Raw genomic sequence first — 11,604 nt, forward strand, 5'->3', positions numbered from 1 at the left:
AATAAACACAGTCCCTACCCTAGAAAATTCAAAAGCTAATAAATGGGTGGATGGATGGGTGGATGGGTGGATGGTTGGATGGATGGATGGATAGAGAGTAGATGGATGGATGGTGGATGACAGACAGGTGAATGGCAAATGGCAGTCCAGACTCTTTCTCCCCAAAACCTCTTCCTAGCTCATCTAGCTTCTCCTTTGAATTTTTGAGGACCAAATCCACAGCACTTCAAGTAAAAACCCCACAGATGCAAGAAACCATGGGCAGCAACAAGCCTGAGTCCTGGGGCTCCCACCAAGACCCTTCATGGCCACGGTCCTACACTCCCAGCCTTCTTTCCAGGGGATAGAAAGATGACTGTTAAGTCTCTACCTTCAAACAGCAAAAGGGTGGAACAGGTGCTAAAATGGCTTCTTCCTTCAGCTTGCTCCTTCTCTTTGCCCTGGCCGGACCCACTATTCCCTTGCCTCAAGGGCTAACAAAGGAGGACTCAGCTCCCTTAGTTATTTCCCTAGATCACTGTCTCATTAAAACTTGACCATCACTCTCAAGACATGGCAGTGGACCTGCCTTATTCTGAGGTCCTCTGGTCCTAGAATCCAAAACCTGAGTCCCCATAGCAGGCAAAACCAAAATCCCACAAGGGGGCAACACTAAATAAATCCCTCTCTGTTATATCCTTCAGTTTTACTAGCAACAAGGCAGGAAGACTTCAGAAGTGTTGGCAAGAATTTTCTGAAACTGGGAGGGCTGGACTCAGAGCAGAGGGTCTTGGCAAAGGGGGAGGGACCTATGCAAATAAGGTCATTGCTTGTGAGCCTGGAGCCTGAGCCAAACCACCAGTGAGGTTGCAGCCAAGGCTGGAGGTCAAGAGCCTGAAGAGTGGGGGTCAAGGCAGATGAACCAAATATAATGAGTTAAACATCTGCCAACTCACATTTGGGCCATTACAATGTGAGAAGTGGTTTTAGTACTCCTCACGTTAAAGCATTTGGGGGTGGGAGGAGGGTGTGGAGACTGCAGGGCCTTCCAAAGGGTAATACAGTCTGTGTCTCCATAGCTCCCTGAACACAAAGAGCTGGCCAGATCCAGTTCAAAGATCTAAGAGAAGAGCGGTGCCTATCATCTCAGAGTTGGACTTTCCCCACAAATAATAATCCCCTTTCAATAGCCAGCCAGCTCCAGACCTATGGCTCATGGCCAGGATCCACTCCCCTGGATTGTTCTGGTAACAGAGACCAACAGGAATGCTTTTCTTCTTGTAGGTGAACCAGGAGTCTTCTTTATAGAAATGAAACACAAACAAACTCACATAACCACTTTCCTGCAGAAACACATTTATTCAAAGACACACACGCACTTGACCTGAGTTTCCTGTGTAAACCATTATATCCAACTAAAGAGGCCCTGGAGGCCTAGCGGTGCCACTCAGGCTAGCTAGTCCCACACTTGACTTGCTCAGCGGGTATGAGAAATTCAGTAATCTGCCCCCAGCTCCTCAGGGTGGCCCATCACAACCCGAACCTTCCTGATGGGTGAACTTGAGAAGTCCCTCCCTTACTGCTAACCTTTGACTCCTCCTCCCAGCTCCAGGAACTTAGAAAAGAGCCAATTCAGCATGTTCCCAGGGGAGGGGCTCAGTGGTGGGAAGAAGTAAAAGACTTCCTGGTCTGACACATGGGGGTGAGCCCCAAGACAAAGGGGAGATTAGGGCGGGGCTGAAGAAGGACCAGGCTTTCCAGCCCAGGGAGCACAAGCCCCTGAGATTAATGCTTTGTTGCCTGCCCATGCTGCCCTGAGCCCACCTCCAGGTCTGTGTGAAGGCCACTTGCGCAGGGACAGGCCCTGGGCAACCCGTGTGCCCTTCTGTCTGCACGCAATAAGGACCCCATGGGCACTGTGCTGGGGGGACTGGAGTCTGAATGAATTGCCTGGCAGTCCAGGGTGGGAAGCTCCAACTGAGTGGCCAAGGGAACGAGTGCCTCCTGCATCTGCAGTCGGAGGTATTTAGGTCAGACCACACGGGGAACGGTGCAAGAAGATTATGCTCCTCAGCATAGCTTGAAATTGGTCCAATATAGAAACAGGGTGTCCACAAATGCTATAACCAGACCCCCACCTCTCACTGCCCTCACCTCATCTTCATTTCCTTATCTTCATTTCTCCAGGGCTGGCCCAATCAGGCAGCCTCACCTTCTACCGCTCTAGCAGACCTGCCTCCCGCCCCCCACGTCCTCACCACTCAGGGACAGCAGTATGGACATGACCCTAGACATAATCACCTGAGATGGGAAAGTGGGCAGGGCATGAAAGCTCTGCGAGAACAACATGCTTCCATCCCTCCATCCAGCAATCGGGATCTTGTTGATTCTTGGAAGAAGTTCCAGAAACCCTTGCTGGTCCAGTTAGATTGAGTCCCATGCGTGGAGTTTCATGAAAGTAGGGAGGCCTTGCTAGACACTGAGTATAAACTCTCCATAAGCTCCCTAACCTCTTGTTCCATATTCATTGGAGACCCCTTGACTGCCTCTCTTCTACCCCTTCCCTTCAGGCTCACTGCAGGCTCCACACTGAGATGGACCTGCTCTGATTGTCTTCCATCTTTGTGTACTTGTTGGTTGTTGGAAGTCTGTGCCCCTGTTCTGGAGCAGCCTTCAGACTCCACACACAGCATGTTTTCCCCAGATTAGATGATGACCTTGATCTGTGCAGACATATCCCTCAGGCCCCAGCCTCCTTTGCTCCCACCTGAATTCTGGAGACTTCTCCCCAGGGAACAAGGACAATGACTCAGAGTGAATGACAAAAGCGTTTTATTAGAGATTCACCCAAAATGGATAGAGGGGAGGAGAAGAGGTGGATGGGACCCTGAGTGGTTCCTGTCCTGACCTTGCAGGCCAGGTTGCTGCCAAGTAACAGAGGAGTTTGGTCCTGATGTAGAGAGATATCCGGGGCCACGGGCTGGGAGGAGACATACGTGACCCTGATTAACCAGGAGATGAAACTCCTGGTTGTGTTCTCCTCTGCCTGTGGGAGGTGAAGAATCAGCTGACACCCCTTTCATTCCAGGTGGTAACCAGGACCAAATCGAGAGGAAGATACCAAACTCCAGGAGGGCAGAGTCCACACTGAGGTGACACTGGGAAGATGAGCCCCAGAGAGGGAGGGTGGAGGCAGGGATGAAAGAAGCACAGAGATACCAGGGCTGGGCCCAGCTGGGCTCAAGGGCTGCAGGGACCTTGTCTCCTCTATCGGTGGGACCTCTTGATCATGGTGCTGGTAGAGATGATCTTGCTGCCAGAACTGCCACAGACACCACCACCAAACCCAAAGCCACTTCCGGAGCCAGAGCCAAAGCCACTGCCCAGGCCAAACCCAGAGCAGCTTCCTAATCCTCCGCCGATGGTCCCAGCACTAGCGCCACCACCAACCACAGCTGCAGGAGAGACACAAAGGGTATGGTTATTCCAACAACACTGGCACCCGGGGTCTCACCCAAACCGGGGTGGACAAAAGGCCATGGAAGGGGTGGAAGGTACTTACAGATGCTCAGGGCACTCTGGCATTCTCCAGACATTCTGTGGGGGAGAGAAAGAGCAGTGAGTCACAGCAGAGCCCGGAGCCAGGCTCCGTTCAATGAGCGGGTCTCAAACACATATCCCATCCTTATGTAGCCAAGTTAAAGGTCTGAATGTGAACCTGTTGTCCACACAGCCCTGCTTCATAACGCACCCATGCAGCACTGAAGCAGGTGGCCCAGCAGAGGTGCAAACTCAAGGCTCCAGAATATCTCCCTCCCTCACCTTCCCTCTCTGCCTTGCCCATCCCACCTGTACTCCTCGCCCTCCAGCAGCTTGCGGTAGGTGGCGATCTCCACGTCCAGGGCCAGCTTCACGCTCATGAGCTCCTGGTAGTCCCGCAGCATCCGGGCCAGCTCCTCCTTGGCCTTCTGCAGGGCGGCCTCCAGCTCTGTGCGCTTGCTGTAGGCATCTTTGAGGGCCAGCTCCCCACGCTGCTCTGCATCAGCCACGGATGCCTGCAGAGTCTGGCACTGTAGACAACGGCATTGAACAGGCAATCATCAGTGCCCTAATGTCAAGCCTTCTCCATCTGCCCCTCTGCTGTGCCAGCTTCACTTGGGCTAAGATGTCAGGATTCTGTCCTTCTCCCCACCTGTCCTATTCATACATTTCCTTTACTACAACCAGGGCCCGCCAACATCCCTACCAGACTGATTAGATAAAGATGAGCAAAAACCAATGAAAAAGAGCCAAGAAATCTTATTTACCAGGGTGTCATGTCAGGTTAAGTAGAACATTGCTAAAAAGACCTGAGTGTGGTTTACATAAGGAGTCACAAATCCCCTGCACACAAGCTTAGGATCTCCTGGCCTGATACCAGATCTGTTTGTCTGCTATGGAGACACCTGCCCTGGCCCTGTTCCATGGTTAGAAGGTGGTGACACTTACCTGCTTCTTGACATTCTCAATCTCAGCCCGCAGCCTCTGGATCATCCTGTTGAGCTCTGAGATCTCACTCTTGGTGTTCTTCAGGCTGTCACCATGTTGGTCAACTGAGATCTGGAGCTGTTGGACCTAATATCCAGGAAAACACAGGGAATGAAGGGTCAGGGCTGTTTGGGTAGGGTCTACTCTCAAGTGAAGTCAGCAAGAATAGGTGGCAGGGATAATACAAAATATCATGTAATCTCAAATTAGACCAGGACCAGTGATGCCCGGGACATGAGTTCATCTCTGACATCTCTCAGGCTTGAGTGGTGATCACCTGCTCACAAACATCAAAAGCAGAGTCCCAGAAACCACCCCCAGCTCCTGAGAGGTCCCCAATACCCACCTTGGTCTGGTACAGCGCCTCAGCCTCCGCCTTGCTCTTCTGGGCGATCTCCTCATACTGGGCACGGACCTCAGCGATGATGCTGTCCAGGTCCAGGTTCCGGTTGTTGTCCATGGACAGGACCACGGACGTGTCTGAAACATGAGTCTGCATCTGGCACAGCTCCTGCAGGGGAAATGTCTCGTGTCAGTTTCCCCAGAGAGTCTTCCCTAATCTCTGACACCAGAAATCCACTGTGGTGATGGAAATGGCCATGCCACAGACTCAGATGGAAGTAGGGTTGGCATCCCAATGTGTAGGGAGAGCGGTAAGTTTTTATGTAGAAATCAAGTGATTGGTGGTGACATTTCAAGACAAAAAAAGAAATGCTTCTGGTCTTTGCTGCTCTCTGGGAACCATAAGCAGGAGATCAATGAATGGATTCATCTCACCAGGGAAATGCTGGACAGCAAGAAATTCCATCCCATGCAATCTTGGATCTAATCACTCCTCCTAAGACCACATCTGGTTTCAAAAACCTCCGAGTTGAGTCTCTCACTTCAATTCTTTCTACCCATGACCTTGCTGAGAGTGCCCTCAGCAAGTAAGGGAGCTGGAGTCCTTTCAAAGAACTGTGAATGCCTGCAGCAGCCTCACACATGAGGGACTGCCTTCTTTGAATGGACGGGGATGGAGTCCTCACCGCAGCAAAGAGGACCCTCAAGAAGTTGATCTCATCGTTCAGAGCATCCACCTTGGCCTCTAACTCCACCTTGGTCATGTACGCGATGTCCACATCCTGCAGAGGTGGGGGATAAGAGACAAAGGTACAGAAATCACAAGCGGGGCAAGGGAACGAATGTCAAGTGACACACAAAGATGTTCTCAGCAGCATGTAGGGAAGGCTTCTCAGTACAGGTGAGGTGACAAAGGACTCATCATCTGACATACTCTGCCCCTAAAGCCAGCTGCAGAAATGGAAACTACTTATCCAAATGGGCTTTTATCCCCAACTTCAGTTCCTTAGGGTCTGGTGCAGTTACCCACTCCTTTGACCACATAGATCTGGAGAGTACCAAGTGGGGTAAAGATGGGGCCGAGATGAACCAAACCCATGATTCCAGCCAAAGACCACTCTCGAGGGAAGGGATACCCTCATAGCCCCTCCCACCCTTCATCTCTTACCTTCTTGAGGACCACAAAGTCATTCTCGGCAGTCGTGCGCTTACTGATCTCATCTTCATACCTGGGGGAGGGGTGGGAAGGAAAAGACAAAAGCCGCACAGTGAGCTAGTGTTTCCCCGATCTCTGCTGCTGGCTTTCAAACATCTAACTCTTTGGAAATATCCAAGTAATTGGCTGCATTTTGCTGTTTTCATGCAAATGCTCATTCAACTTACATTTGTTAATTACCATGTATGAGAGACCAGTCTAGACCCTGGTTTATTCAGAGAAGTGAAAAATCAAACTTTATAAAGACTGTCTTCAAGAAATAAGGCGTGAAGAGGAGAACCCCGCATGGTCTGGTTGGTTTTATCTTCATAGAAGGGCTGTCCCTTTGGTGGATTAAATTCTCAGGAATGCTGCCAGTGCTCCAGCTCTCTTTGTTTGGTGCGAGAGCGAATGGAGAGAGCGGATCAGTATTTTCTCAGGTCTACACCATAGTAAGTATAGTAAGAGGTACTGCATTAAATGTTCATGTTATGTCCATTGCTATGCTACCTCTTTTCTCGATCTTATTTAATTTCATTTAATTCTCAAAAGCTAAAAGGTAGGATTATTAGCCTATTTTAAAGATGAAGAAAACTAAGGCTCAGAGAGGTTAAGCAAGTTACCCAAGATCACACAGCTAGTAAGTGGAGGAATCAGTATCCAAACAAGGTCTGTCTCCACAACCTGTATTCTTCTGACCATGCCCTACTACTTTTCATCTGTGCAGTTTCTGATCTTGTTTGTATGCAGCAAGCCCAATTCCCCAAATGCATCACTCATTTTCTATTTGGGGCAACAAGGCCTCACACCATTTTTTAATGGGACCATGTGGATGCAGGGGAACAAACTAGAAAACCTTCCTGACGCTTTTGGGATCTCTTCAGAGGCTGAGATTCTAAATGACTAGACTGGAACCCAGGGACCCTGGGGCGTGGTTGGGCAGATATTGGCAGGCGGTGTCCCTCCGTGCTCCACACATACTTGGTCTTGAAGTCCTCCACGCTGTCCTGCGTGGACTTCAGCTCAGACTGCAGCCGTCCTTTGTCATTGGCCAAGGTATCCAGCTGCTTCCTCAGGACACTTATGTAGGCCTCAAAGAGGGGTTCAAGGTTTTTGCTGGATGTAGTGGTCGTCTGCTGCTGGAGGAGGTTCCACTTGGTCTCCAGGACCTTATTCTGTTGTTCTAAGAACCGCACCTGTGTTAAAAAGGCACCGGCCAGCCCATGAGGGCCTGAATGAAGCTTTGGCAGGAGGATTGGCCACAGTCACCCAGGTGACCCAAAAGCCATACAAGTAGGGCCACCGTGTCACAACTCCAGGCACCATCCATTGGGGTCAACATGGCGGCCCTGCTCCATGGCAACGATGGAACGCATGTGTTGCAGGCACCACTTCCTGACCACAGGGACCCAGAGGCCCTGAGGCAACTTGCTGAGAAGAACATTGAACTTCTATGCAATAATAAAATAAACAAAACTAGGAGATAAAACCACAGTCTGGGAACTCTTGCATTCCAAGTGATGCTGACCCAAGGCAAAGGCACGATAAATTTGCTGAAGATTTTTGGAATAAATGGGCCTGAGGTGTCTCTTTAAACCTGTGCACAACTGAGTATCAATAGTTAGCACCAAGGCCCTAGACACATTCCCAGTCTCGGCCAGGCTCGCTCTCCAAGGGGACTTCCCTGAACCTTCCCTCTCTCTACGAAGAGATCCAACAAGATAAGCCAAGGTAGCAGTTTGGCACAATATTCCCACTGTATGTGCTTCAGAGCTGAAAGAAAAGCAGGTAAGGGTGACTGATCACAGTCTGAACCCACAAGATGCGATGAGGGGAGATGAGACAAGGAAGCACCGAACTCTGGGCCTTGCTTTTATATCTGCGTGTCCTAGAGTCACCATAAAGCCTCTTTAAGCTACGGACGGCTTATCCAACTAGTAAGAAGAGAAAACATTCCCACTCAGTCTACTCCAAGATTGTTCATTCTTGCCCCGTACATTCTAAGAGGACTGAGATTTCGATGCACAATCAAGGCACCCTTGACTAAATGTACTACACTCATCCACTAAATCATTAATCTTCAGATGACTTAGAAATCTGGGCTTATCTGCTTGCTATCATCCATCATACTTGGCTGTAACTGAGCTTCAAGGACGTGAATCTCTAGGGGCACCTGGGTGGCTCAGTCGGTTGAGCATCCAACTTCGGCTCAGGTGGTGATCTCGCGGTTCATGAGATCAAGCCCCGCATCGGGCTCTGTACTGACAGCTCGGCATTCTGTGTCTCCGTCTCTCCCTACCTCTCCCCCACTCACATTCCGTCTCTCTCTCTCTCTCTCTCTCTCTCTCTCTCTCTCTCTCAAAAATAAATAAATCTAAAAAGAAAAAAAAAAAGGACTTGAATCTCTAGACCCTGCATGGGAAAGGAAGTTAGAGTACAAAGAGAAAAGCAGAGACCCAACCCCTCCTCTCTAACAGACCCAGAAATGAGCAAGTCTGCCCAGAGTCAGGAGGATGAAGAAGATGACTCTCCAGGGTCCCATTGGTCCCTTTTGCCTTTGGGAAACCAGCGTGGTTTTCTTCTGCTCCAACAACAAAAGTGCCAATAGTTAAATTCTTATATTAACTATAATTAATTTTGGCTAATCATTAGATTATTAGCCATGTTACTTCCAAAACCAAACCTGAGAAAACAGCAGGGAAACAATGCACCCAGGGAAACCGTATAGCAGGGATACCTGGACTCAGCAAAGTTGAGCAATTTGCCCAGTGTCACAGAGCACATCTAAAAAGACTCCCAACACTGCATTGCTCTGAGTAGCCTGTCTTCCCACCCCCATGGACAAAAGAGGAAGACTTGGAGGAATGAGTCCCCTTTAACGGCTAGAAAACAGAGGTCCAGAGAAGTTCAGTGGTTCCCAACACTGTGGCAGGCTCAGGTCTGAAAGCCCAGGACACAGGACCCCTGGTTTCTACCACCGTGTCTGGCCAAAGGGGCGGCTCACCTTGTCGATGAAAGAGGCGAACTTGTTGTTGAGGGTCTTGATCTGCTCCCGCTCCTCAGTCCGGACCTTCTGGATCTCGGGGTCGATCTCCACGTGGAGTGGAGTCAGCAGGCTCTGGTTGATGGTGACCTCCTGAATCCCCCCAGCAGGGCAGACGGGGAAGCCAGGACCACCCCGTCCACCAAAAGAACCCCCAAATCCACTACCAAAGTTGCCAACGCCAAAACCTCCAGCAGCCCCGAAGCCAGCGCCTTGCCGGGACCCGGCCATGCTGATGGCGATGCTCTTTCTCCCCCCGAGATTGTAGAGGCTCCTGCTGCCGAAGCCCCCAGAGGAGCAGCGGCCCGTGCCCCCAGACGTGGAGACTGAGCTGAAGGCAGGCCTCTTGCCCCCGCCGACGACAGCCGAGACACAGCTAAAGCCCTGGGACCCGCCTCGGACGCACTGCTGTCTGGAGATCATGGTTGCGGAGAGGAGAGCGAGCTTGGCTTTCTCAGAGAAACTCGAGGGGCCAGGCCCGTGAATGCTGCAGCCCCAGCCTGGGTCTCTTATATGTGCTGAAGCAGCAGGGCTTGGTTGCAGGGGCATAAAGGGAAAAATCTGAAACATCTCTGGGCTTGGCCTTTGGCACAGGCCCATCCTTCCCGTACCTGCTGAGTATGTCACTAAACACACCTACAGATGTCATTCGGAGGGCACAGGTTACAGGATCCCAACACACTCCCCTCCAGGAGAACCTGAACTGGTGCCCCAGGGCCTCCTGAATCACAGGCCCCTGACTGGACCCAGCCCTTAGGGGCCCCCACCCACTGCCCCTTCCATCTCAACAGCCTCTCAGGGGCTCCCCCCACCCCAACTCCACACAAGATGGCCCATTGCCCATTCTCTCATTCCACAGATTTTGGAAACCGAGGGCCTGGGTTCAGGTGCAGGGCCCGCCCTCCCTTGCTCCACAAACCTGGAGCGAGTCACTGCCTTGGGCTCAGATGCTTCCCCCGGAAGTTGGAAATAATACAAACATTTACCTGCAGCTCCTCTCAAGATGCAGCGAGATGATAATCGTAAACCGTCAGAAGCTGCCCCCAGGTTTATTCTCCTCGTTATTATTCCTCCACACACACTTGGGGCCCACGTGCACACACAAAGAAGAAATCCGTATTCCAGCCTTATAGCCTTCCAAACCTAGATCAAGACTCACCTCAACTTGACACGGTTGTCGAGACCCTACTATGTGCCAGGCGTGGAGCTGGGGACTGAGGAGACAGAACTCTGTCTCTGGCCCTCAAGACGCAGGTTCCTTCTCTGGCCTCTGTTCAGGTCTGTGTTTGTGGGATTCTAGATCAGCACTCTCCAGCCTGGGTCCCATCCCTACGGCGTGTGCCCCACTGCTCCGTTTGCTGCCCAGCTGTTCCCTCCACTCCACCAGGACAGGGCATGTTCTGTTTTTCTGTAATGACCCCGGCATTCGGGGCAGGAGTTTGTAACTCTTTTGGTGCTGAGGACCCCTTTAGCAGAACAGTGAAGCCCGTGAGCCCCTTCTCAGAGCAATGTTTTTAACACAAAATCCCAGGGGCATCTGGGTGCCTGAGTTAAGCATCCAACATCGGCTCAGGTCATGATCTTACAGTTCAAGGGTTCGAGCCCCATGTCGGGGGTTCTGTGCTGACAGCTCAGAGCCTGGAGCCTGCTTCGGATTCTGTGTCTCCCTCTCTTTCTCTGTCCCTCCCCTGCTTGCTCTCTCTCTCTCTCTCTCTCTCTCTCTCTCTCTCAAAAATAAACAGAAATAAATGAGTGAAAATAAGTGCAAAATCCTAGTTTTTAAGCCCTAACTTAAACTCTTCCCCGCTGAGTGACATGGATCTGTGTTCAAATCCCACCTGGTGCCACTAACTAGCTGAATGCATTCGTTGTTTTTTTTTTAATTTTTATTTATTTTTTTAATATGAAATTTATTGGCAAATTGGCTTCCATACCACACCCAGTGCTCATCCCAAAAGGTGCCCTCCTCAATGCCCATCACCCACTTTCCCCTCCCTCCCACCCTCCCCCATCAACCCTCAGTTTATTCTCAGTTTTTAAGAGTCTCTTATGGTTTAGCTCCCTCCCTCTCTTTTTTTTTTCCTTCCCCTCCCCCATGGCCTTCTGTTAAGTTTCTCAGGATACACATAAGAGTGAAAACATATGGTATCTGTCTTTCTCTGTATGACTTATCTCACTTTAGCTGAATGCATTCAAACCATCTTCTCGTCTAGAAACTCGACACCTGCCTCTTACATACCTATGGGGCCTGGCACATAGTAGGTCAGTGGACATTCATTCCTACCCGGCCCAGACCTTGCCATTGCCACTTAAGATGAGAAATTAGACAAATCCGTGGCCCTCCTCCTCTTCTAAAGCCCTGATGAGACTGCCGTTGCAAATCTGAGGCACAGCAGTGATTGGGGCCTGGGTAATTCCCACAGGCCCGAGATGACCCTGACCTACCGAAAGCTGGCCATGGCAGAAATGAACAGCTCCCTCCCTGCAGAGAGAAAGGGCAGGGCCCGTGGGGTGCAAA

General features: G+C 50.8%; 1 protein-coding gene across 2 annotated transcripts; it reads right to left on the bottom strand.

The window, feature by feature from the left end:
- Nucleotides 1-2,794: 2,794 nt before the first annotated feature.
- Nucleotides 2,795-9,585, bottom strand: KRT4 (keratin 4). 2 transcript variants are annotated; one of them, XM_007081545.3, is made up of 9 exons: nucleotides 9,048-9,585; nucleotides 7,025-7,239; nucleotides 6,017-6,077; nucleotides 5,535-5,630; nucleotides 4,853-5,017; nucleotides 4,468-4,593; nucleotides 3,829-4,049; nucleotides 3,542-3,576; nucleotides 2,795-3,434 (listed from the first exon to the last, which is right to left on the bottom strand). In XM_007081545.3, the coding sequence occupies exons 1-9, from the start codon at nucleotides 9,507-9,509 to the stop codon at nucleotides 3,247-3,249; spliced, it is 1,569 nt and encodes a 522-aa protein (XP_007081607.1). In that variant the 5' UTR covers nucleotides 9,510-9,585; the 3' UTR covers nucleotides 2,795-3,246. The 2 variants fall into 2 exon arrangements, with proteins under 2 accessions (XP_007081607.1, XP_042848294.1); XM_042992360.1 differs by lacking the exon at nucleotides 9,048-9,585 and adding an exon at nucleotides 7,335-7,393.
- Nucleotides 9,586-11,604: the final 2,019 nt, after the last annotated feature.

This window comes from Panthera tigris, chromosome B4 (genome assembly GCF_018350195.1).
Source record: "Panthera tigris isolate Pti1 chromosome B4, P.tigris_Pti1_mat1.1, whole genome shotgun sequence".
Taxonomy (NCBI): domain Eukaryota; kingdom Metazoa; phylum Chordata; class Mammalia; order Carnivora; family Felidae; genus Panthera; species Panthera tigris.

Bases quoted from the DNA above. Each gene is read 5' to 3' on its own strand.
- KRT4 (XM_007081545.3), bottom strand. From the start codon at position 9,509: ATGATCTCCAGACAGCAGTGCGTCCGAGGCGGGTCCCAGGGCTTTAGC. The intron at 5,631-6,016 runs GTAAGAGATGAA...CCACCTCTGCAG, and splicing joins ACTTTGTGGTCCTCAAGAAG to GATGTGGACATCGCGTACAT. The intron at 5,018-5,534 runs GTGAGGACTCCA...TTTCCCCTGCAG, and splicing joins TGAGGGTCCTCTTTGCTGCG to GAGCTGTGCCAGATGCAGAC.